Genomic DNA, 26,541 nt, shown 5'->3' with positions numbered 1-26,541 from the left:
CAGTGTCATTTGTGGTTACTATGAGTTGTAAAGTGTGTGAAAACAGCTAAAACCTGCTGTCTGCTCCTCTAGTGTAACACAATACTGGTTATTGCTTTGCCTAACAGAGATCCTGATTCAAGGCAGAGCGAGGCTGCAGAACACCTGCAGACACACTAAATAAAAAAAAAATACTATTGACTGAATAATTCCACAGAATCTGTTCACAAACAGTGGATTGCGTGTCACGAATGCTTGCTTGTTTATTACTGATGTATCCATTTCAAAAAGAATATTCTTTATTGGAATAATGGCTTGTGTTTAGGAAATAGGATTGTCTACATCATATGAATACACCCCATGTCCGAGTGAACCACGTTTTGTACTAATTCTGTAATGGCCTTTTGAATTGTTGTATTATTTTACAATTTTACAGTATTTAAGATTTTAACCAGAATAGATACCTTTCTCGATGACTACATTAAAATGTTTGATTTGGGGACAGATGCCTCAGCTGCTTTATGATTTATATTATATGTGTTTATTGTACAGTTTTCCTAGTAGGAAAAGGAGTAAGTACTGATGGCTTCAGGAAGAGAACAGACTGTCTCAGAACATCCAGTGCTTCAGGTGGAATGTTATAGATTATATATTTACACACATTTCCCTGCATTCCTAACTTGCAACATCATCAACTACAGATTTTTTTGGGGCAGCAGTGTGGAGTAGTGGTTAGGGCTCTGGACTCTTGACCAGAGGGTCGTGGGTTCAATCCCTGGGGGGACACTGCTGCTGTACCCTTGAGCAAGGTACTTTACCTAGATTGCTCCAGTAAAAACCCAACTGTATAAATGGGTAATTGTATGTAAATATAATGTGATATTGTAAGTCGCCCTGGATAAGGGTGTCTGCTAAGAAATAAATAATAATAATAATAATAATAATAATAATAATAATCACGCTTAACCATAATTAAGGATCTTTAAATAGTGCTGAAGCATTTAAAACTGCTCAGTCATAAATGGACCCTTTTAGGGTTAAGAGAAAGAGTGAGCAAACAAGGGGTTCATAATGAACCATAAATAATGTATCCCACACGACCAGCACAGTTAAGCAACACTGGGAGGGAACAGGGAACCTTAAACACCTTGGAGCCTACTTTTGTACTCATTTGACGACTGTTTCTTATTTTTCATTTAAAGTGAATTACATTAAATATATTTTTAAAATGTCTTTTAAATTTAAGGGACATATCATTTTGTATTTGATTTGTTAGCTAGTTAATCGGTTTAACAACCAGTAAGACTTTATATATGAAGCATGCTCTGACTGAGTCTCTTGTAATAAATTATTCCCCAGCAGGAGGTCCAGTGATTTGCAGGTTGTAGCCAAGTAGTTTTATCATACTTTTTTTCTGATTTTACAAATTGATTAGTGTTTAGTTAGTATATATTTAAAATGAGTTGTAATTTGTTCAGAGTTGGAAATTTACAGTTGGTAGCTAAATGATGGCTGTGTGCCAAAGACACCTGAAAACATGCAAATTATAGCATACATTTATTCTGCTGTGTGCCGAACACATAACACAGGCTGTTGTACAGTATCGGTTTCTTCTCAGCAGTGCTGTATAAAAGGAAAAATACACAAACATTTCCTTCTGTAGTGTGATAAGTACACTGAAATGCTCATCACTCTCAGGCACGGCCCCTCCCTGTGTAGCCTGATTCCTCCTCGCGTGATCATTTCCAACACTTCCTCTTGGATCTGCTGGCTCATTTGAGGAGTGTCTTGAACTAAAAGTGATTTAGTATGTTTAAAAAAAAAAAAAAGTAATAAAACATTATACAACTGCAGCTGAGATCTCAAATGTAGCACCTATTAAATAGCTTTTTTTACGTGATTTGAGTTTTCCTTTTTTTTTATTTTATTCAGATTTCCTAGAAGATATTCAGTTAAATCATAATTATGATTAAGTACAAAAATGGTTTTAAATTAGTTAAAGTACATACACACTGTCAGGCTGATACACACTTTCATATAATTTGGGTATTCTATTATATACAGAGTTTATATGTAGGGTAAAGTGGGGTAATATGAGGGGGTAAGACACCTACCATCATTAATTCATTTTTTGAACACTAGATTGCTCAAATTCATGTGATCTCAATCCTTGTGTCCTCAACTTTCTTTCCAATGTAAATCTATACCGGAGCAAACGTGCACCTCGACGCTCAAGCATTAAAACCCTTTCTGGATAAGTTTTTAAAAACTGTGGCTTTAAAAATTAGTTGTAGATGTGTTCTGGTAATAGTAAAGCCTTCTGAGTATAAATCCAACAGTTGAAGCACAGGGTGTTAGCTGGTGATTTTTTGTAGGCCCACACATGTGGTCTGTATTGATGGGGTAAGTTGCCTCCTCCTACATTGGGGAAGGCACGTTGTGTTTTGTACTGACCTGGTTGCTGTTTTGATATACCGTATTAAAAATCTTCAACACTGGTTGGGTTCCAGTAAAACACACCCTTAGTTGGGTGCTTAATGTAAGGCTAATAATTAAGAGAAAGTACAATGTATCTTTGAAAACAGATATTTGAATAGTTTCTTGGCATGTGTTGAATGTTAAAAATGTTAATAGTTATGTTTAAGTTATTTGTGTTTAAATAAAGTTCTTCCTTTTTAATGGCATTGTGTTTTGTTATTTTAAGGTAATATACATTGTTTTACAATCAAACATTCCAAGAGGCAAGACGCCCCTTGGAAAAAAGATATAGTTTGTTCAATGACAAAAAAAAAAAAGTATTTACTTGGATTTTGTTATTTGGTATTTGTACATTCATCTACGGTCTTTATCTTTTCAACTTTTTAAATTTCAGATTTCCACCATGTGTGTGCATAAAATTTAATTTCCCTTAAGGGGGATGTTAATTTGTTCTTTTAAAAAAAGAACTGAATTTGATAAAGCAGTTTAGCCTTCCTCTCTTCATTGTATGTGAAAAGCTGTTGAGTGCTGTTTACATCTCTCATTATTTAAGCTCTGTCTGTCCCATTGGTTTTGTGCCAAATAGAAACTGTGCTTTTCCACCTTAAGCATGCAGTAGTGCCCGCCCTGCATCCCACTGTATTGCACACTGTGTGTGATTGAGACACTGTTGGCTGCTAGTCGTGTGACCACAGTTTCTGTTGTGCAGTAATAATGCTATTCCAGGGTGGAGCTCTGGCAGGTGTGTTTGACACTTGAAGCAGGTGTTTCAGTCTCCCAATGCTGTAGCTGACCTGACAATAGAGTGAGACTGATCAGTGTGTCTGCTAGTAACCCCAGGCTATGTAACCCAAATATAAACAGCAAGCACAGCTTTGTGTTTTGCCAACCAATGTAATCATTTGTCTCCTTTTTTTTTAGAAAAGCTTAGAAAAAAAGGTTGATGGAAACAAGTATGTATCTCCTGTTCTTTTGTAATACTGTATAGTTCAGTGCACAGTCTAGCTGTCAGAGTATACTGTACTGGAAATAGAAGCTTTTCTCCTCTCCACATCCTATACTTTTTTTTTAGTTTAAAGAACATGGACAGTGATGCTACTTTAGCTGGGGTGGAGGGGTTTAACACATGCTTTACTGATTCTTCCTTGTTTAATTGTACAGTATAGAAATGGTATTTGTTACAAATGTACAGCTACACATCTAGCCCTTGTGTGTTTACTGCATGTAAAACAAATCCATGTTAGGGCTGGGGTTGAAGCTAGATATCCATCAGTGTGTTTTATATTTTATTTTTTAGAATCTTAAGGAACCGATTTTAATGTGTGTTTTTGTGAATGAATGGCTCGAAATGAGAAATTGTCTGTATGCCAAAGAAATACCAACTCATTTGACTTAGAAATCTAAGAAGCCAAATAATAAAACCAAAAAGGGAATTTTTTTTTTTTTTTTTTTTTTTTTGAAAAACTTTAAAGAGAAAAAAAAATATTTAGGCACAGAAAATGCAAGACCAGTTTTGTTTGGCTGGGCATTTTAATACATCTGCTTTAAGTACAAATAAACAGTTTCCAGCAGATGTAACCCGAATCATGCCCAACCACAAGACAGCGCAGGACTTTGGTTTGACAGATCTTTCTCAGCCATGTTAAATGGAAAGTGTACTGTAGCTTGAAACCGAGGGCAGCTCAGCTAACTTCTGTTTAGTGATACAGCTTTACCTTTCTCTCTTGGTAAGAGTGTTTTGTACAGAAACCTTACCAAATTGCTTAATCTTTATACCATAAGTCAAAAAGTGTACTTTGGACTAGTCTGTGTACAGTACTTTGATCAAGCCGTCTTGCACAGCAATGTGAAATGGGAGTGGTAAGCAATGGAACCAAGCCAGCCCAAGTGCAGTCCTACTGCAAGGATTGTACGTTTAGATGGAAAGCCTAAAGGAATGACTAGAACAGTGTTGTATGCAAAAACAGAACTTCGCCTTTTTAGTCATTTTTAATGCTGTACAGTAAATGGGTGTCCTTTCAAAGAAAATGCTCCAGGAACTAGCTGAATTAGGCTGTGATTTTTGGTTTAATTTCTTTTCTAGTAAGGGTGCAAATCCTAAATGTTTCTCTGTTAGGTTCTGTACAACTTCACTTGAGAGGTGCACTGTACTGCATTCCTATCTTTTTGTTTTAATTTAGTAACACATTCAAGAGCCTGTCTATAAGTGTGCCTGCCTCACTTGGTCCTGGTGTGATTACTGTTTCAAACCCAGCACATTGCCACACTGTCCTATTGAGCTGCATTCCAGAAATAGACGTCCAGGTACGACCGCATTGCTATGTGATGAAATATCTCTTTTCTGCGTGGAGAAGATCTAAAAGAGCAGATTTTTCTGATCTGTCGGGACACACACGGCACATTGTGAATTAATCAACATGTGGTATTTACTATTCAGCAAAGATTTAACTGTCTGCAAACTCACGAGCCAGGTGCAAACTCACGAGCCAGGTGCAAACACACGAGCCAGGTGCAAACACACGAGCTGCATTGTGTGATAGTTTGTCCAGACTTCAGGAGGGAGTGTAAAGTGTTGGCTGTTTTTAGATCATTAATGATCCGTCACCTGGTAGGCTGAGATTATATATATATATATATATATATATATATATATATATATATATATATATATTATATTTTTAACACAAAAGCAGTAGAAAGTTGCTTGGTGTTTTTGGTCATGTGGAATTGCTTTTTAAATAGCCCAGCTTTCTTGAAAGTGAACTGCAGCATTTTGATTTCTCGTCAGGAAGAAAATCAAATCAAACTGACATTCGGTTCTTAATAGAGCCAATTGTTTTGCTTGAAATCCAACTTCTTCTCATGTCACCTTTTAGTGCGATTGATTTCCGTGCGTCTGCTGCTTTCAGAAAAAGCCCTAGTTATATAATACGTTTAGACTGTGTGTGTTTTTTATTTTATTGTATTTTTTTATATAGAAAATCAACCTGCAGCCAAAGAGTATTGCTGCATTGTGGTCCCCTGCTGATAGCTGATTCACCAGCCTTGGGACTGACTTCACGTGTAGACACAAGAATCTGTAGTACAATAGTTCTGGGGAACTGTGCGAGTTTGTGTTTAAAACTAGCATGATGGCTAAAGCAACCTGAACATAAGTTATCATCATGAGGAACTTGCTTACCTGAGTACAGAAGATATTTTTTCTGTCTCCTTTTTAAAAGGTTTAGATTTGACCTTTGCAATGCCTTTGACGCAATGTCTTGTCATTTTACTGTCTGCTGTAAGTGTGTGGAAGCAAAGTGCATGTTTAGGAGACGGAAGGCAAACAGAATCTATGCAGCTCTTGAATCCCAGCTCATACACTGATGCCATAGAACATGATGTGAACCCCCTTGTAAAGCTGGTCTACGCAGAGTTAACTGCACTGTCAACAAGCCTCCACAGTTTTGCGCATGGTGAGCAGATGAAATAGCAGGCAAGCTGGAGAATTGGAAATCATGCAGTAAGTTTGTAGAAAGTAGAACCTCAATCTCTTTATTGTACTGGAAAATAATGGATAATCATGTTATCAGCGCAGTCATCTAAATCAAAGAGAATGAACACCACTGCTACAGTACCGAGATAAAGAAGTTCCACGTAATTTAACCTGGTTGGAGAAAGTTCCTAATTCAGTTTCCCCTCTTGTTGGAAAAAGCAGTAGTTAAAGGGTGTGAGAGAGAAAGAAAAGTTGCAATCGATAAGTTAAAACATGACCTCAGATAATCCATGACTGTCGTGGTTACTGTTTTTTTTGTTTGTTTGTTTGTTTTTAAACTGATCGCTAACTAATTATAACTGATAACTATCCTTATCTCCCCAATAGTCACTACAATGTCTCTTGGTGTGTACATAGCCTAAATACATGTTAAAGATAGGCCCTATCTACTGTATATCAAATACCAAAAATATTATAATAAGATTTCAAACAGCTCGACACTACAGTGTGAGTGCTGAGATTGTTGTGTTAATGTTTCTGGTTTTGGAAATTATGCATTTTGGGGTTAAACCCCTCCCATAAAACACTGAACTTTACGCTTGTGTAATACAAGCTGCACTCGCTCATGTTCGTTTGCCCCTGTTTACGGAGACCCGACACACAGAATTGCAGTTTAGCGCTTGACGCGCACTTTTAATAATACAAAAATTAAACAAAGCAAAATAAACACCTAGCTCTTATTCAAGCACTAACTAAAACATACAAGAATGCCCTTCCTAGTACAAGACGGATATGCCGTTTACCTGTATGAAATAAACACAGGTTTACAGAAATGAACACAGCACAGTACCTACAACGTGACTGCTCAGACACAGAGTACTCCTTCCCAAGGTCCTTCTACTCAGCAGCCTTGAGCAGACACACTGCTGCCTTTTTATATTAGTCAGCTGGCTTTAATTTACAGTTCTTGCCAGCTGAAAACAATTAACAAATTATTAAACAATTAACAATTATACGTTTTCACGTGTTTGGCAGGGAGGATTTTTAACCCCCTCCCTGCTGTGCTACACTTGTTACAAAATATTCAACCAACAGTGGCTCATTGAGGATATTAGAAAGTAAAAATGTGTTATGTTGATTTCAGTCACAGTGTGAAATGTTAAGGTCCTGAGAATATATGTTGTGACCTCGACATAACGCATTTCCATTTTATTTCCCATAACACATTTCCATTTTATTTTTCCCACTGTCCCTAATGAGCCACCATATCAACCTGAATTTTTAGCCCCCACTAAAAATAACTAACCAAAAAGTTTACACAGGGATGCACGTTGTGATAGGCGACTTGCCTCTGATTGTATCATCAGCTGGAAAAAATCATACATGATAGTCCTGTTACACCGCTAATAAAAATGTAGAATATATAATAGCTTTTTTTCAGTAAAGGTAAACGAATCGGGCACATCAGTTATATTTTCTTCCGTAATTGTTTACTGAAGGCAAGCAAGGAAACCTGTTCCTTATTAGTCAGTTCCCCAGCTGCCGTGCGACAAAATCGCAAAAATAGACACCAATCCTGTTCTTTTTTTTATTTTTTGCATCGCAGGCAGTGTAACGGCTCGTGTCTAAAATACATGTTTCGTTATTTTTGTCATGGTGCGGTGTGTTGTACAACACATTCGCTGTCACATCACATCCGTTGTGTAGAGTCCTTAACTATTAACACGGTATAGTTAATGTCCTGGAGCAGAATGAGCTCCTGTGGACTCTTGGCCACTGCTGGTCTTGGGGATTTCATGCAGTCCCTTGTTAGCACGGAAGAATCAAGGGAGTGAGGAGCCTGAGTTGACAGATGGTCTTAATGGCACCTTTTCACTTGTTCTGTGCCAAATTCGATTAGCTTAATAGACGTGGACAGAAGTGAGCTAAGTTCCTGCAAGGCACTACAGTAATCTAGGTAGCTGTCCTGGGACTGGCACTGCTTGTCATGCTGTATGTACTGTGCTTCAGTTTGCTAGAGGCATTGTCTTCAGCATTAGCCTTCATAGTTGGAAACCCTATACAAAGAAAGGGAAAAGATCTTTCAGGTTAAGCACAGCTAATTATATTTGTAGACAATGTTTACAGTTTAACATCTCCTGCTAAACCCTGAATCCATGTTTCTGCACAGCCGTCACTAATAATTAAGATCATAAATATGAAAAACTTGCTTACTGGTAGGGTGACTGTCAAACATTACAAACTTTTATTATTAACCCTTTGCAGACTGAGAATTCTACATTTTTTGAGGGCTGACTGACATGACTTAACTAGGGCATGTATCAGACCAAATATCTACTTTAAAGTATACATTATTATGCATTTCTAAAAATCTGTTCTGCAGATTACTAAATAAATAATGGTTTCATTATATGATTAAGTATACCCTACATTGGCCTAGTTTGAATGTGAAACAAAAGTTAAATGCACTTGAAAAATATTTTTATTTTTTTTATTTTTGTCATTTACTGATCTCCTACTTTAAAATATGTAAAGTTATCAGTGGTCGCCACAAACCTTAGTAACAAGGAAAATATATATATTCTTTATTTATCGGTGTTGAGCATGTAGGGAAAAAATCTATTGTAAAAAAAAAAAAGGTATTTTACCACAAAAACTGTGTTTTTCCTAAAGTTGAAGTCTCAAAGGGGGGAGCGACTTTTACACCGGTGTGATCTATAAAACGATTTTTACTTTTATTTCAGAAAAATGCTGAAAGTGCACTTTGTTCATAAAATATTTAAACAACACCTTTTCAATAAATTAATAAATACATACTAAATACTACAGTATAATAACTAATTAATAGCTATACAAGTAATATACTACATTGGACCAAAATGAAAAAAGAACCAATAATGTAAAAAAAAAAATAAAGGTTAACACTAACCGCATTAACTGATGCATTATTCTAAGTGGAACACACTAGTCTACACTAAACAATTGTACAACATACCATCTGTATACACATTAACCTGGGCTTATTTCACATAACTAACATGGATTGAAAAGTAAACAAGCAAAACTGGAATGATCCCAGGCTCCTCTACTTCAAAATCTTCACTATCGGTGTGAAGAAGTTCCTAATCCAGGAGGTATGCTTCCCCTTGTGGCATTAATTTCATAAAAAATAATTAGATTTCTTTTGGATCAGTAAGTGTTCTGGGTCTTGCAAAACGATTTAGAAAGCTCTCCGGGAAAGTGTAGTGCTTTGATGCCACAGTGTACAGTAATCTCGAGTAAACACTGCAACCATAGATACTGAAATGCTGTACCGCATCCAGAAACTCTTTTGGTTAGGGGCTTTAGTGAAATACATTTTGATTAGTTTGTCATGCCTGAAGTTTGTCACACAAATATTTCACTACGGTAAATGTTTTGTTTGTTTATAAACATTTTGCGCGATTTAGTATGCTGTCAGATAATAATTATTTGTACTTGAATGCATTGTGGTTGCCTAATTGCTCAGGCAGAAAAAAAGTAACATTGCTTTTTGTGGATTATAGCTCGGCTTTTAACACAATTATTCCGGATATTCTTATCACCAAATTGGTCACTCTTGGCCTCCCCCCCCCTCACATGTGCTCATTAACCGGCCCCAGACGGTGAGACTCGGACCCTACCTCTCCTCCACTCGCACGCTGAGCACCGGCTCCCCACAGGGCTGTGTGCTGAGCCCCCTCCTGTACTGTCTCTACACCCACGACTGTAGTCCGGCCCACAATAACAACCTTATCGTCAAGTTTGCTGACGACACCACAGTGGTCGGACTCATCTCAAAGGGAGATGAGGTAGCTTACAGAGAGGAGGTCCTGAACTTGGCAGCCTGGTGTTCAGAGAACAACTTGGCTCTAAACACTAAGAAAACCAAGGAGATTATTGTAGACTTCAGGAAGCACAACATCGACCTAGCCCCCCTTTTCATCAATGGTGAGTGTGTGGAGAGGGTCCACACCTTCCGGTTTCTTGGCGTCCTTATCTCCGCTGACATCTCCTGGACAGACAACATCACAGCGATCATCAAGAAGGCTCAACAGCGGCTACACTTCCTGAGGGTCCTCAGGAAGTACAACCTGGATTCCAGTCTGCTGCTGACCTTCTACCGCTCGTCCGTTGAGAGCCTGTTGACATACTGTATCACAGTATGGTACGGCAGCTGCACCGTGGCAGACAGGGAGAGGCTTCAGAGAGTAATAAGAGCAGCACAGAAGATCATTGGCTGCCCTCTCCCCTCCCTGATGGATATTTACATCTCCCGCTGCCTCAGCAGAGGAAAAACCATCATTAAGGACAGCTCCCATCCTGGTTCTGATCTGTTTAACCTGTTGACCTCAGGGAGACGTTACAGGTGCATCAGAACAAGGACTAACAGATTTAAGAATAGTTTTTTCCCAAAAGTCATAACCACTCTAAACTTACACATGCATTGACTTCACAGTATAGGTATATAGCGTCTCAGAACTGTGCACTTTACAGCCCCCCTCACCTCCCCCCCTGGGCACTATTTATTTGATCTTATGTTGTTATATTTATTTTATTTTATTTATCTTATTTATCTTATGTACATGTTGGCACTGAAAAAAGGAGTGGCTCTTAATCTCATTGTACATGTGTATAGTGACAATAAAGGCATTCATTCATTCATTAAAAAATAAAATACAAGTATTGATCTTGAACGACAGACCCGACTAACTGCTGTTTGGTTGATCGTCCCAAACTCCTCTCACCTATGCCTCCAGAGATGGGAAAACCCCACCAAGCCAAGCTCCAGTGGAAGTATAATACACCCTGGTTTGTTGATTTCTTCAATAAATAGGAAAGTGAGTCATTTCTTTTTATTAGTACAAAGTCTTAACTATTGACAAAAGCTGGCCTATTTGATCTGTGGGAGCCTGCCATGTGAAGTAGAGCATAATGAATCATCTGAATGAGACTGACCTTTCACGAACACTTGAACTGCATTTCTGTTGTAAAAGGTGAATAGTTCTGTGTGAACTTTGACGTAAGCGAATGGACCATGCAGTTCAACACGTGCTCTGTACAGTACATGTGATGTGAAGAGCTACTTGGCAGGGGTGTGAAATGCCAGTTCTCATAACTACTAAATTCTTGTTTAGATTTGCTTTGTATTTCTTAAACTTCATATTAAGGTGATGGCAGAAACAGAAAATAATATACAAAAGTGAGTCTCAATTGCAAGAAGACTGTGATCATTACGATAATTCTGAATACTGGTATTCATACCCGTACTAATTTGCTGTTCATATATATATATATATATATATATATATATATATATATATATATATATATTGGTATTATAAATAATAGCACATCAGCAAGATAGTCTTCACTATAATAATGTACAGTGTCGACATTTACTTGGAAGAGAGTGACTGGAGGAATATGGAGCCAAACATGAAGCCAATTTGAATATCGCCTCACCCCACTAGCCATTCTGTAGGGATGATCATTGGACGATCTGTGTTCCTGCGGTCGAGCAAATCGTCTCTCTTCATTCTCCAAATGCTACTGATATTACCCAGGAGGCAAGAGCCCAGCCTGCAAATCTTCGTCTGGACTCGTCAGACACCTGACCAGTAAGTGCTGTTGATGTGTGATGAAGAGAACTATCCCCAGCCGGGGGAGAAAAGGCCAATGCTGCACTCCCTGTAGTCCCCCAGTAAAGATCAGCAACTTATCACCAATGTGATTTGGATCATATTCAAATGTCTCGCCCTGCAAGCAAGCGCAAGTCTCAAGTACATTAGTGGTGACCCAAATATTACATTACACATGTCCCACTCATTGTGTTCTGCATTGGTTGTTTTGGGGTGTTTTTAGCCCTGTAACAGTTTCAGTTGTAAAAAGATCTATGTAATTAGCCTTTGAATCTGAGGTTTACAGTGATCAAGTAATCTGCACTTCACTGATAAATGTCTACACAAAACTTCAGAAGATGAAATTGCAAACCTGTTAAAAAAGCAATGTTAATAATGTGCATGACATAGTACAAAATATTGCTTTAAAGCTCTGTGGGAGCGTGAAGACCAGTCAATGGTTTTATTTAACATAACTTCCCCATCTGATTGTTTAAAGGCTTATGATTTTAGTAAACCTGAATTAAACATACTTGAGTGTGAAAATTGAGTCATCACTTTAGTATCACACTTGAAATGTCAATTGACATTCATTTGGGATACAGAGTGAACAATTCTAGGCATTATTGCTGTCCCTGTAATCGCATGTTGACAAATTGCTTTGACAATAATCCGGTCCAGGTAGTTATTATACAGTACTTATTGATGGCCCTCCAGGACAGGAGATGCTCATCCCTGGTCTAGAAAAGTGTCCTGGTGCTAGGGGCAGCCACCTAGTGAGTACGAAATATAAATGGTTTGCTTGCTATCTTTAAAAATTAAAAGCTGATATAGGAGCATAGTCAGCATTCAGACTCTTTGATGTAGCATGTTGGACTGTGGGCTTCCCAGAAGGGAGCACTTTGTTTGCTGACATTGTCGGGGGGGGGAGGGGGGGTTGGAGACGAGACACAACGGCCCTCTTGTGTTTTCTGGGCCCTGATTCCCAAGAATGCAACACACAGTCCTCTTCAGAGTCGCATATGAATAATCAGAGGCCAGTCTGTAGCAGATTTTCTCCTAAAGGGAGCGAGGTGACTGGAAAGAACACTCGCAGTAAAATAAATCAATATCCCATCAACAGTGAAATTGTAGCATTTTGAAATAGATATTAAGAAATGAACTCTTGAGCTTGTCAAATACATCATTTAGGGATGTCCCATATTACAGGTATTGTAGTACTGTTCTAATTGTAGGTTTTCACTATTATACCCCCCCCCCCCCCCCCCCCCCCCTGTGTTTAACTGGATTTTTACCTGGTCTCTTTGTATTGGTGCTCGTACTATTGAGATGTACCTGTGCTGGCTTGGATGAGGCTACTAGTTTTGTTTTCCCAAATCCACAGCAGGTAGTATGAAGTATATATAGTGTACAGAAAGCACTGCCATTCTTGTATCGCTGTTGTGATTGGAGCCGTTCTCACGATACCTCAACACAAACTCCACAAGAGTACTTTTGGACAATGCGAGAAAATAAGTTGAGCACCTTTTTAACGTTCGATCTTGCTGAAGGCGTACAGTTGGGCCCATGCCTTTTGTGTTGTAGAGACAAGACCAGGGAAAAGGGTATTCATTTAGAATGAATTCTAGGCTAAATCGAAGAAGCTTGTAGTGGGGATGTGTACACAGTAATTCCCACGAGTGCTGCCTGTGTCTTTAAAAAGCAGTTTGGAGTGAGACAAATGACTTGAATTAGTTGGGCAGGACAATGTGGGTCCAGCTTCAATACTGACCGGGTGTCCCTGTAACCCAGCAACCATGCTGGCTGCCTGCTCTCCCTCAATTGGCTAGTTTTCTGATGCAGAGTCCTGAAAAAACACTCTTGGATGTAGCTTTGCATTCCCTTCAGCATGTTTATTTTAAACCTACCTCTGTTTAACTTGATTTGATGTAACATGATCTCAAGAATACAATGTCCCAATCTGGATCCCACGTGGCCAGAAAGAGGCAGTTTGTGGTACAACCTAGTTTAACAACATGTCACCAAAGGCACTGAAAGAATTAAGGCAAAAAAATATTCTAAAGAATCTCTCAAGCGCTGTTTGAGTTGATGGTTTGCAAAAACCTTGGTATTCAAAACATGGCTTTAATTTAATTTACAGCTTTGAATAAGTCAGTGTTAATGGATATTTAACAGACAGACAGGAATTGTCTATGGTTCAAGAACAACTGACCCCACCTACTGAAAATGCTGTACAGATTTGCTCTCCATTGCTGGTTTCTGAGGCAGCAGACATTGCTTTTTAAAAGCAGACTATTTTAGAGAGAGGGCAGTGTATTTGATCTTTCTTTTCCCACATGCCTCTGCCCTCTGCCCTCTCGGTTATCACATTATTGAAAAGTAGAGCTGATAGTTTCTAAGTGGCGTTCTGTGTGCAGGGTTTATTGGCATCATTACAGCGACTTGTCACAGGGTTTCAGCCATCTGCTGTCTAAGACTTTGGTGCAGCCTGGTTCTTGCGGAGTGAAAAGACTGCACGACACTTCATGCCCCCTCAGTTGAGTGACCGGCTACTTTGATTTCCTGTTTCAGAGCCAGAATCGCCCAGGAAACAAGACTAGGAAGAAAGAGACCGCTGGGAGCTGCGAGGAGCCAAGGAAGGGAGAGCAAGTGGAGTTTGTGGGTAAGGCACCTTTTAGAAGTGCTTTTTTCTTTTTTTTTTTTTTTTTTTTGCCTGGACCTCGTGCTAGCTGACAAAGCTGTTGCCATGGCGATGCGGAGGGCAGCTCTGTGGAATGCTAATCTCCTGTAAATGAGGCTTCCCAGCTGTTCTTTGGAAAGAGCAGAAGAGGAAGGCGGGGGGAGAGAGATGAGAACAGCTCTGACTACATACAGGGCAGTGCCAGACATCTCTTAGAGCAGACTATTACAGCTGTGCAGGTTAGGACAAAGCGATTGGACATTGAACTGAAAGGTGACATACTGTGTGCAGTACTAACAGTGACACACTTTTTTTTTTTTTTCTCTTTGCTTAGCAAAGGGTGTTTTCAGTCATTGTTGGCAGAAACCCGACGTCTGATTCTGGTGAATCTGAATTTTCTGACGGTGATTCAGCTATATAATATAGGTGTGCACCAATACCAAGATGTTACTATAAAAAATAGATTTTTGGTGAAATTTTATAGGAAGAGAGTCAGATACAGCCAAAAAATTCCTGGTGCTGGGGGAGCATCCGACTGAAAAATGCCTGTTCCTTAAAGGGTTAAAGAATAAACCCTTTAAAATTTGTAACAAGTCATTGAGTTGCTGTGTTTGTCACCTTTTTAAGCCTTTTACCTCCGAAGAGCAGGGTTCAAATCTAGCTGTTGTCACCAGTGAAATTAGTTTGTTGGTCTCAATCAAGCCCCCAGTGGACATTTGTCCACATTACAATCCTCAGTCTCGGCTTGAGGAGGTCCTAGGACCGAATTGCAGGTCAGGATTGAGATGCTCTGGCTGTCTCTGTTGCAGAGCTGTGAGGGGAAGCTCCCATGGTGCCTGCCTGACTAGCCAGTGCCATTGTCCCTCTCATGTTTTATTGGCATTAAATTCACAAGCACACAAAAAAAAAATGCAGCCTCAAATTAACTCCAATCAATACTTATGACTGTACTTATTTTTTTGGAGATACAATTGGATTGCATGTAAGTGAGGACACATCTGAGATAATGACAAACATAGCTTTCCAGGCAGTGAGGTCACTTGTGTCACCTATAATTTTGTTTGCCTGTTAGTGTAGCCTTTTCCTTTTTGTTTTTATTGCAAGTCATCCATCTAGAAGGAACGGATTCCCAGGGGTGGGTCACTGATCAGGCAACAGTGAGTGGAGAAGGCTCGAGTGGTGATGGTTAACGGGGTGTTGGGAGCAGAGGGTTATCGGAGTCTGCACTCTGTCTCATGGGAACCACCCTTTGATTTGCACTGATGGCAGTAAACCACACAGAAATGTCAGGCTGCTTTAATGATGCGCAGCTGTAGGCTGGGGGAACGCTAGACAGCCGTGCTGCAGTTGTTAATTTACAGCCTGTTGGTTAGTCTCTGCAGCCTTAAGCGATTTGGCTTGGCATGTGTTGCTAAGCAACAATAAACTATGATTGTTCCCCGATATATTTATTTATTTATTTATTTATTTTGAACTCTAGATGATGACTTGATGGCAGAGAATACAGTTTATATTTTTTTATTATTATTAAAAATCTAATTCCTGCCAAGGTATTGATGTTTGCACTACAACATGATGTATGTTTTAAAGCTAAATGAATAAGCGGAATTCAGAGAAATGCATTCCTTGGATCAAGCTCTATATGTACATAGCAGTGCAGCGTAAATTAGAATCGTGCAATTTGCCCAAGCTTTCTGCTGTTTTTAATAAATGCAAGATTCCAAATTGAGGGCAGGAAAATGCAAATGTATCCATTCTGTAGTGCTGTATACAAAAAAAGTTACATAATGCTAGAGGTCTTGTTGTATAAAAGGCAATGCTTGTTAATTTTGGTTTTGGTTTAAATGTTTGCTTTCCTTTAGTCCTAAACGTTTCTTATAATTCATCTGCTGTACACATTGTGCACTCTATTTAGCACTACAACCTTCTTACTTTTAGACATGTACTTTATTTTCTGGGAAATAAATAGGACAATAGAGTGCTGTCTTTCTCCTCCCCTTTAAACCACTGCTAGAAAAGTCCCATTTTGACCCTTTAAAGTCCATCCAATAAACTAATGTTACGCTATTCTTCAAAATTCAAACTGATAATGTCGCCTTTATGAGCCCTTTGTCTCTTTGTTTACTTCATTAAAAAAAAACAAGTTGAGGCTGCTCATCAGTCTTGTTTAATTAAAAGCAGAAGTAGTCAACCATGTGGCTGCGTTTTGTCAGAGTTTCACATTCCTGTAGCTGCCCCTTCACGGAATTCTCAAACCTAGAAAACAAAAATCAGCCTCAATGCACGTAGGAGTTGCTCTCGCAATACTGCCTCAGCTCTTCAGTGTTGCAGAGTTTGTGAACTACCGCCCTACTGTTTGGAATATGCAGTAGTTTGTATACCAAGTACAAAATGTCTTGTTTAGTGATTTATTAAAGCTGTCTGGGTCTCGCACAGTGGTGTACAATTTTGCAAAAAAAGATATTCTTCCTTGGTGTCCGAGAACACCATTCTTCTCGTTTAGCCGCCTTGACGCTCTGATTTATCACAAAGCAGACTTTGTTTAGCTGTGGAGCTGCAAGCTGATTGCCTCTGCAGTGCTCCTGCATCCGCGTTTTCTAAAGCTTTAATTATCCCGTCACTGGAAGATTGCTTGTATACAATTGAGGGAACTTGGGTAGGACATGCTGTTATTGAGTATTTGAGTATTTGAGTATTAGAATCTGGAGATCCATGGAGGAACCTGTCCATCTACAGTATTCGTCAATCCCAACAGTATGTGTGTTGCACGTACATACTTACCTACAGTGGATGTAATTCATGAAGATCTACTTCACAACCACAGTATCCATACCAAGATGAAGTGAACATTTAACAGAGTTTTTTGTGTAGGTCTTTGTTATTTTGCCCCTAGTATAGACTGCCGCATGAGAAGATAGAAGTGGATCCTTTGTCATCATATATAACAAAAAGTTCTGATGTGATCAAATGACATGTATGAGTGTGACAGGGTACGCCCACCCCTGTATTTAGTTGTATTGTTTATGTAATTTATTATTATTATTATTATTATTATTATTATTATTATTATTATTATTATTATTTAAATGTATTGTGTTTGTTAAACTGTTTTGTCATTGTTTGGCAGCGTGGATGGGGTTGAAGCCCCATCCCACTAAACTTGTTCGGAATTTGGCCATCTCCCAAATTGATTAACAATTTGGAGATGGCCGTGTATATAAAAACACATCTGCTGCTCATAAGGGGAGAGAGGGTTAAGAGCAGTGAGAGAGAGAGAGAGAGAGATCTATAACAAAGATAAACAATTGCTCCTCATGCTGGGGGTAAACCAGCATGATACTTGTATGTATGTATGTTTGTTTATTTATTTTTTATTTATGTATTTGTTTTGGCCATCATGCCTTTTTGTTTTAAGAAAGTGTTTTGGTTTCTGTTTGTTTGATTTATTTAATAAATACGTGCCCAGCGCTTCAACCCAGCGCTCTTAAATGGAAAACTGTCAACCAGTGCCAGGCATTTCCTAGAAGAGAATCCTGTCTCATTTGCAAAACTCATCATGCAGGTTTAAATATCAGTTGTCTTCACCTGTAGGTTTGTTTTGAAGCGCGCACTTGACATTTTACTGAAGTGTGAAACAGCAAGGTCATATTTTGACAAGTCTTGGTGAGGAAAGAGTTTCATAGCTTGTGTAGCAGAGCTTTGATTGACTGTAACCTCACTCAAGGGGAGACTCTTGTGGTTCTGGTGCACCAGTACTGTGACATACAAACCATGAATCACCAAGGGTGTAGAAAGTAATATGTACATATTTTGGCATCCTAAAATATTTAACAACTGTAGGAAAAAAATAAAAAATGTGTTTGTTTTCTGATAAGCATTACTTGACAGCTTACGGTATTTGTTCCATACAGTAGTAGCCTATAAAAAATGATTGGAAGGAACTGCATCCGTCTATTTAGTTTTATTACAGCTACAATTTAAATTATGAAGAATGTTTATGTACACAAAAATAGCACTTGTCATTGAAAGGAGATTTATCTTTTTATAGTTTTCATTTTGTTAGTATCCTTTTAAACGGAGTGCATTACAAATTAATTCGAGGTATCCATAGGACAGAGTATCAACAGCATGTACAGAACAGTGTCGTATTTCAGGCTGTAGTTCCAGCTGATGTCCGTATATGTTTGTGGAAAATCAGTTCCTTATTCCCAGTTATAGAAAGTCTTATATAAGCCAGGAGTTATAAATCCCTGCCTTCATTCCCTCCCATGTCAATTTATCACCCATGCCCTTTATACGTTTTGTGTGTGTGTGTCTGTGTATGTGTGTGTCTATATATGTATGTCTATAAATTGGTTCCACTGTAATTAGCAATTGGTATATTTGATTTCCCAATCCTAGGTATCCCAGACCTGACTTGTCTCTCTTTTCAGGCAGCTGTCTTGGATGCGGTGCTCCCCCTAGCAGTCTTGGCGAGTGACAATGTAAAGAAGGCCCTAGAGCGGCACGCTGTTGAGAGGAATGGATGTTGCGTCTCCAAACTGAGTGTATTGAAGAACCGAGAGGAGTGAGCAAGGCCCGGCTATGACCACCTCCCACATGAACGGGCACATGACGGAGGACTCTAACACAGACGTGAAGAACGCGGAGCTGAGCGAACCCCCGCGGCACCGCGAGATGGCGGTGGACTGTCCAGGGGAGCTGGGCTGCAGGACCCTGCCTGTGAGGCGCAGCGCCCAGCTCGAGAGGATCCGCCAGCAGCAAGAAGACATGCGGAGGAGGCGTGAGGAGGAGGAACGCAAACAGGAGCTGGACGTCAACGCCTCCATGAGGCTCAAGAAGCTGTCCCAGAACCCCAAGATCGGCATCGACAACCCCACCTTCGACCCTGTAGAGGGACATGTACACGAGGGGCCCAGCAACCTGGCCAAGGTCTTGGGTGAGTCAGTGAGGGAGGGAGCAGAACTAGTCAAGCCAAATGCTGAATTGTTTTTTATAAAAAAAAAACACGTTTTGTTAAGTCAACAGCTTCTGACTGTCAACGTTAACTAAAGTTGGTTTGCTTTAACCAACCCTACCGATCATATTCACCTCTACCAAATATTTTTTCATCCACATTGCAGTATATGCATTATTTTTCTTATTTTATTACAATAAGTGAAACAACCTTTACAGTGTTTCTCCCAGTACAATGTTCAATATGTAAACCCGAAACAGAAATCTTTATACTGGCGTTTATGCTATGTGTGTGTAAGTAAAGAAGTTCTTTTTTAGTACCACTGTATGTTTCCATGATTTATAAATAGTTTCAAATGTCCTGCTAAACACAGAGTGGTGTTGTACAAATACTAGATGGCCACACTAAAAGGCCACTTGAAGACACCTTGCGGATTACCCATCCAATGATCAGCGGTGTGTCCTGTGCTTTTTCACAAGCTGGCGGTGTGTGTACTGTGTACTGCATACTGTGCAGCGTGATCAAGAGGCAGGAATCTCACAAGACAAAAAGCTGGCAGAATGGTATATTATTACAATTGGGGATTTTAAAAGTTTCAGTTTAAACTTAACCATTGTCATAAATAAGTATATCAATATAGATGTTTAACCTTAAATTGTAAGGAGCGGAAATGTTTTCTCTCTGCATATTGACAACAGAGCACAACCATTCCCAGACGCTGACAGCCATGACGTATCGGGCTTCACCACCCATTACTGCCAGATTCAGAGTGCCAGTAGATGAGGTGCATTTTTACTGTTTTAAAAAAGCATGCTCGTAGAGTGATGTACAAAAAAAAAATGTGCGCAGGCTCATCATGCAAGCCTAACGCTCAATTTCTGATTCTTGGGGATCTTTAAAACTCTTGTCATTAATTTATCTGTCAGATAGTTTCAGTGAAGCAGGATGGATACTGCATGTTTAGTTCTAATTCTGAGGGTCATGCAAAGAAAGGAAACCCCGAGGATACCAATAGGAGCAGGTGGAATGGCTGCTCTTATTCCTTCAAGAGATCTTTTTAAAGTGAAGAAAATGTATTTGAAACAGAAGCTCCAGCAATATATTAAAAGGTAAAATGGCTCGAAACCAAAATGAGATGGGGTGAAAAAGAAAAATGTTTTTTATAACCTTAGTGACAACACCTTGTGGTTCGAACTGTTACTCTCTGTTTTATAGCTCTTGCATCAGATCTTGTAAAAGCCCCTTCAACACTCCCCTGTTTCTGCAAAGCTTGTGTGTATCTTGTTTTCTGTACTACACGTCTGTTTTGCTTCAACTCACTCCTCCTGAGAGAGACTTCATCACATTTGACATCTAAAGTACCCTCCCCTGCGCTCCGACTGCCCAGTCCTGCTCACTAACTCGTTTGACGGTGTGAGGACAATATTGCACTGATGGATGTACTGTATAGTTGAACTTCAGCACTTGTGCATTTTCTCTTAATCCAAGAAGCTAGCTACTTATCCTAATTTGCCATTTCAAAAGGGTGAGACTGCATTTTTGATTCTTAGATTTTTTAAGTTTGCAGAGACACTGTAATCGAACAACAACTAACTTGTACTGTGAGTGTGTAAGTTAGTATGTGTTAGCTAGTTGCTCAAAATCTTATTGAAATATATATATGTCTACATTTGTAATATGTGATTTGATTCGGGGTAGGGGGGGTTGTTGGTATAATACCTTCTCTCTAGTAAGCACTGGGTTGGATTACTGTCTTGTATTAACCATCGTGGAGAAATACAGTATTCTGCTTCTGAGGGGTTTTTTATTTATTTTTATTGCAGAGCTATTCAGTCTCTGTGAGGGTGCAGTATAAGAAATGTCAGCTGGTTGGTTAATGACTTAAAAGAAGGTGTTGAAAGGGAGGGGTCAGAGCTCCTGAGTGGCGCATCCAGTAAAAGCGCTCCAAGTGCAGGATGCGTCCTATAGTCTGGACGTCATCGGTCCGAGTCCAGGCTATTCCTTTGCCGACCGAGGTCGGGATCTCCCACGGGGCGCCGCTCAATTGGCAGAGCGCCGCCAGGGTGGAGGGAGGGCTGCCCAGGGCTGCGTTTTCCTCCGACGCTGTAGCTCTGGGTGGATGCATGGTGAGTCTGCAGTGTGTGAAGAAGCGGGTGGCTGACGGCACACACTTCGGAGGACAGCGTGTGTCGTCTTCACCCCTCCCGAGTCAGCGCAGGGGTGGTAGCGGTGGGTTGAGCCTAAAAATAATTGGACATTACTAAATTGGGGAGGAAACAATAAAAATAATTGGCGACCACTAAATTTATTTAAAAAAAAAAAAAAAAAGAGAGAGAAAGGGAGGGGTTCAAGGAAGTTCAAGGCTACCTGAAAGCAGGGTTTACAAACAAAAGAAAGCTGCACATTCAAGACCTGTATAGCCAATGGAAGGGCCGTAGTAGATTTATGGAATTATTTTGTTACGTACAACCACGTTAAAGTGACTGCTGCTTATCTGGAAAACTGGGGACTTTGCAAACAAGACATCCCACCCTGTTATGTAGATAGAGTGGGGGGGGGGCACCTTGGGGGCCCCAGGGGCTACCAATGGCCTTCGGGCCAGTGAAGGAAAATTACCACAGTCTAAGTCCATGAGCAAAACAGTATTCAGACTGAGGCTGATTAAGAGTCTTGTGACCAAGGATGCGATCATGCCAGCGTCAGCAAGTTGTATTAAGGCTGGAACAGGGGCTCCCAGTAAGTGACCATCTGTTTTAGCAGAACTGAAAGCCATTAAAGTAATGCTGAAAATGAGGGTCTGATCCAGTTATCCACGCTGGGATTGTTATGAGGGGGTCAGTCCCTTTGTTTCAGCAGCCCTCCTGACACTGGGATTGGATTGATCAAAGGGAGGATTAATACCCAACCACCAAGGGGTCCATCTGGAATCCACCCTTCATTTAAAATTTAATGTAGGTGAAATCCAATTTTGGATAATGAGCCATTTGACCCCTGACTCATAAAATGGTACCTGTTGCCCCATAGTGTTGGCATCAACACTCTTCAGGTTAAAGATTTTCAACTTTGCAAACTTCTTGACATCTCTTAAACTTGTCTTGAGCCTGTATCAACAATAATCTGTTTGCAAATATCAACCAATCAGCGCTGTCCACTAGGAGCTGTCACAAAGCAAAGCATGGGGCAGATTTGAGGATGTTTTGCTTGGCAGAAGGATATGAAAGGCCAGTCAATTAGGGCAATCCGCATTGATATGACTTTAGTACACATTAGGTCTGGCCAGTAGGTAAGATAAAGGGTTGAAGTTGGAGGAATCGGATTGCAATCAATGACAACAGTGAAATGAGCTGCATAGAAGTTACTGTTAAAAAAAATTTGAAAGGTGTATTAAGCGAAGTGTGCTATGTGGCCAAATGTGAGGTACCGTCCTGCGGCGTGACCCAACAACCTGCAAATCCTTGCTGCCCTTTTATCAGCTGTGCTCAGAACTAACCTCACTGAACATTTTACCACAGACTAGCAGTCTCGCTGTATATATAATTAGTGTCCTCGGCAGTAAAATGAATTATTGCATACAGGGAGACATGCTTTTAATAAGGGACGTGATTTCAGAGCAATATATCTCATCAACCATTAAATCACTGTGTTCGGTGAAAGTCCATGGTTTTTCTGTGGAAAGATTGATACAATCTAAGTTTGCAGTGTTTAACAGTGCTTAGACATACTGTATGCTACAAATATGCAGAGCACTTGATTACGTATGTGATGGCACAGGTAGGGCCAGTTATGGAGCAGTGGAAAGCTTGCAGTGCAAAAAAACAGGCAAATCAGGGGATGTGCAGATTTCAGGCACGTGAAAACATCAATGTCAGCAATTCAACTTTATTATTTTTTCCAAAGAATGGCAGTGGCATTCCTTTTGAATACAGTTTTGAGTTATAGGGGTTCACAGAGCTTACTGTTTGTTCATAAACATTCGTTTTTTTTTTTAATGTTCAATGATTACGTTCTGTATTACAAACATAACTTTATTCAAGTCTTACATATGAACTTTGACATGCATTTAATCGTTAGAATATAAATCTGTATGTACGCATACTGTAAATGCTTTGTGTGTGTGTGTGTGTGTGTGTGTGTGTCCTGCAAACGAAAATGCCCTTCTAAAAACAAAACATTTTCAATGTTTCTTTTTATAAAACCACGATTTAAAAACAATGATATAGATAGAGACTTTGAACTCAATTTGAGGGTGTGTCAAGGGGTGTGGGTCTCATCACACAGGTACTGTACATGACATACACTGCTCATCACCCGGTATATACCCTGCAAAACCCAGTAAACTCAACCACAAACTCTCTTGACACATCTGTACACTCTTCAGTGGTGTAGATGGGACTGAGCATTAGAAGGAATGTCCTTCTACACGGGTGAATATCTACTATATATATATATATATATATATATATATATATATATATATATATATATATATATATATATATATATATATATAATATAATATATATAAATATATATATATATATATATATATATATATATATATATATATATATATATATATATATATATATATATATATATATATATAAATAAATAATACTGCACCAATGATGACTTGATTAAAAAAAAAATTACAACATGTGATGCAGATGCTGCTGATAAAAGTACTAATGAATGTTCTGATTTGCTTGCAGAGCTAGATGACCTCCTGTCTTCGCTGAAGCATATCCAGCATAGTCTAGTGGACTCTCAGAGCCAGGAAGATATCTCTGTTGTCTTACAGCTAGTCCAAAATACAGATTTTCAGAATGCCTTCAGGGTGCACAATTCAGTGGCAATCAACATGAGCAAAGCCAGCCCTCCCTTCCCGCTGGCAGCCAATGCACAAGATTTATCACAAGAGGTTTGTATGATCAAAGCACAGATGTGATCCTCTATTACACCGGTGCATAACAGTAGCATATATTATGTACTTTTGCTGGCATTAATAATATTTAATATTTTAGCTAGTTAATCCTTTGTTGTACATTTTTTAGTTTTTTTTCCCCAATCAATAAACCCTACCATGTAGTGCAGCTAATAAGCATTGTACATTTTAAGTGCACTCCGCTCAACTATCGCTCGATGGAGTGCATCACGTTTCCCTCTAATAGAGTCTAATAGACTATGGTGAAATGCCCAGTTCAAATGTTGCCTCACCGCTGCACCCACTTACCAATTGGGAGGACTGAAGATCAATGGGGATAGTAAACAGATCAAAAAAAATTGGAACGTGATAGAAATGTACCCTGGTCCTTTGTGAGTCAGTTGTAGTTCTTGTTGGATTAACGCTGTAGCCCTCTGATGTATTCACAAAGCAGGATCAGCACAGCCCCAGATTGCAAATGTCTTTGAATTCTGACACTGGCTTAATTCAGAGAACCTGTTCACTGAGCCGCCCAGCCTCCCAGCTCTACTTCCTCTTCAGAAAGACTCCGGAATGCTGCTTTCCTGCTGCTCTGTAATGATTCTGACAGCAAGTGTAGCCGTCCCTGGCTGCTCCATTGTGAAGTTTGTAAAAGCTGAAATTCCTGAGTGTGGGAGTGAAGTGAATGGGCCAAGGCGATGGAGGATTATATTATCACAAAAACCCTAGTGGACAACCAACTTAACAGAAGGTCTTTTTTAATAACCACACAGAGAGCCCACTGAAGTTTAGGAAAGTCCTGCCAGAACTCCATTGTTGGGGGTTTCCAAGGATTCTTTAACCTTTTGACTACCACACTAACAGAACTTTTGTTTCCCTGTTTTGCCCATCTTTGCATTAGACTTTGATAAAGCATTTTAGCTGCCCCATTTATAAGAATTGAAAATCTGGAATTGCGTAAGCATTTATGACCATTAAACAATATAGGCAAGGGCAGCAGTTTGGAGTAGTGGTTAGGGCTCTGGACACTTGACCGGAGAGTCGTGGGTTCAATCCCTGGTGGGGGACACTGCTGCTGTACCCTTAAGCAAGGTACTTTACCTAGATTGCTCCAGTAAAAACCCAACTGTATAAATGGGTAATTGTATGTAAAAATAATGTGATATCTTGTACCAGTTGTAAGTCGCCCTGGATAAGGGCATCTGCTAAGAAATACAAAATAATAATAATAGAGCTGTTTGGGAGATGGCTCAGGACTGCTCAATTCAGTAATCGAGGGCATTGTTGGAACATAAGATCGAGAGGAGGCCAGTTGGACCATCCATGCTCATCCCGTTCCATGTAGGTGATTGGTCTCAAAACAAGTTGGGTCTTAAAGGATCCAGGTGATTCAAAATGAACAATATGAGTAGCCCATTCCATACCCTCACCACTCTGTGTGAAGGAGCTTCTCCTTCCCTCTGTCCAGGTTCTGGACTGCCTTGGATTGAAGGAGCTACAGGTGAGGATAACTGGCCTAAATGATGGTGATCCCTTCAGACACATAGCCTTGGATTGTCGGTTTCCTCGGATTCTTTCCACAGATTGTCTTCTGAGACTATTGGCTACTCGTGTTTGTTTTTTTCACTTCATTGGACTTCTTTGTAAAACCCTGCTCTCTTCAGCAAGTCTGTACTGATGGTCACACACTATCCTTGGCATGTTGATTGCAACTGTGTTTTTGCAGATGGATGGGCTCTACTTTACTTTAACAGACAATGGGCTACATTGTCAGAGTCATTTACTTTAAATCATCATGAGCACATTTTTTTTCAGAAAGGAGAAACACAGCCAATAAACAAGCAAGACTTTTAATTTAGAAACTTGTAAGTAGTCTTGAGTTGTTTCTTATTATTGGGTGATGTTTCTTTCCTTTCAGATCAAAATTGCGCTAATGATGATGCTAATTGGAGAATATAGTCCAATGTATAAAAGTTTGTTAATTTCATAACCAGTTTTTATTTTCCAAAAATGCACACATCTAAGTATTGCAAGCTGATTTTCAGTCATTTTTCACCGCAGGTTCAGAACATATTTAGAACAAGCCTGCAGAAGGATGGACAAGAATTGAATGCTTTGCTAACCAAACCGCATCTTCAGGTACATTGTCCTTTTTTACTAATGATTTTAATAACATTGACCGAATATGTGGAATGAACTAGACTAGTAACGTTCCTATCATTGTAAAGCTTCTTCAAGGGAAAATGAGGAATTGATGCAAGTCACTGGCTGACATACAGCAAGTGATCGAGGAACCCCCATGGTACACATGAGCTTTATACGAGACGGCGGGGGGTATTAACATGTTCATTGTTATAAGTATCCACTATGGAGTGTTCAAATCATTGTAACCCCTTTACATAAAAATAA

General features: G+C 39.5%; 1 protein-coding gene across 2 annotated transcripts in view; it reads left to right on the top strand.

The window, feature by feature from the left end:
• LOC131697558 (protein PALS1-like) overlaps positions 1 to 26,541 on the top strand; it is a 48,016-nt gene that overhangs the window by 10,377 nt on the left and 11,098 nt on the right. For both annotated transcript variants that reach the window (XM_058987305.1, XM_058987306.1), the window contains exons 2-5: positions 14,143 to 14,233; positions 18,685 to 19,190; positions 23,921 to 24,129; positions 26,194 to 26,271. In XM_058987305.1, coding sequence (XP_058843288.1) covers positions 18,836 to 19,190; positions 23,921 to 24,129; positions 26,194 to 26,271 — 642 coding nt within the window. In that variant the 5' untranslated portion in view covers positions 14,143 to 14,233; positions 18,685 to 18,835. The remainder of the gene's footprint in view (positions 1 to 14,142; positions 14,234 to 18,684; positions 19,191 to 23,920; positions 24,130 to 26,193; positions 26,272 to 26,541) is intronic.

Source organism: Acipenser ruthenus, chromosome 15 (genome assembly GCF_902713425.1).
Source record: "Acipenser ruthenus chromosome 15, fAciRut3.2 maternal haplotype, whole genome shotgun sequence".
Classification (NCBI taxonomy): Eukaryota; Metazoa; Chordata; class Actinopteri; order Acipenseriformes; family Acipenseridae; genus Acipenser; species Acipenser ruthenus.
This window is presented reverse-complemented; position numbering and strand designations above follow the sequence as displayed.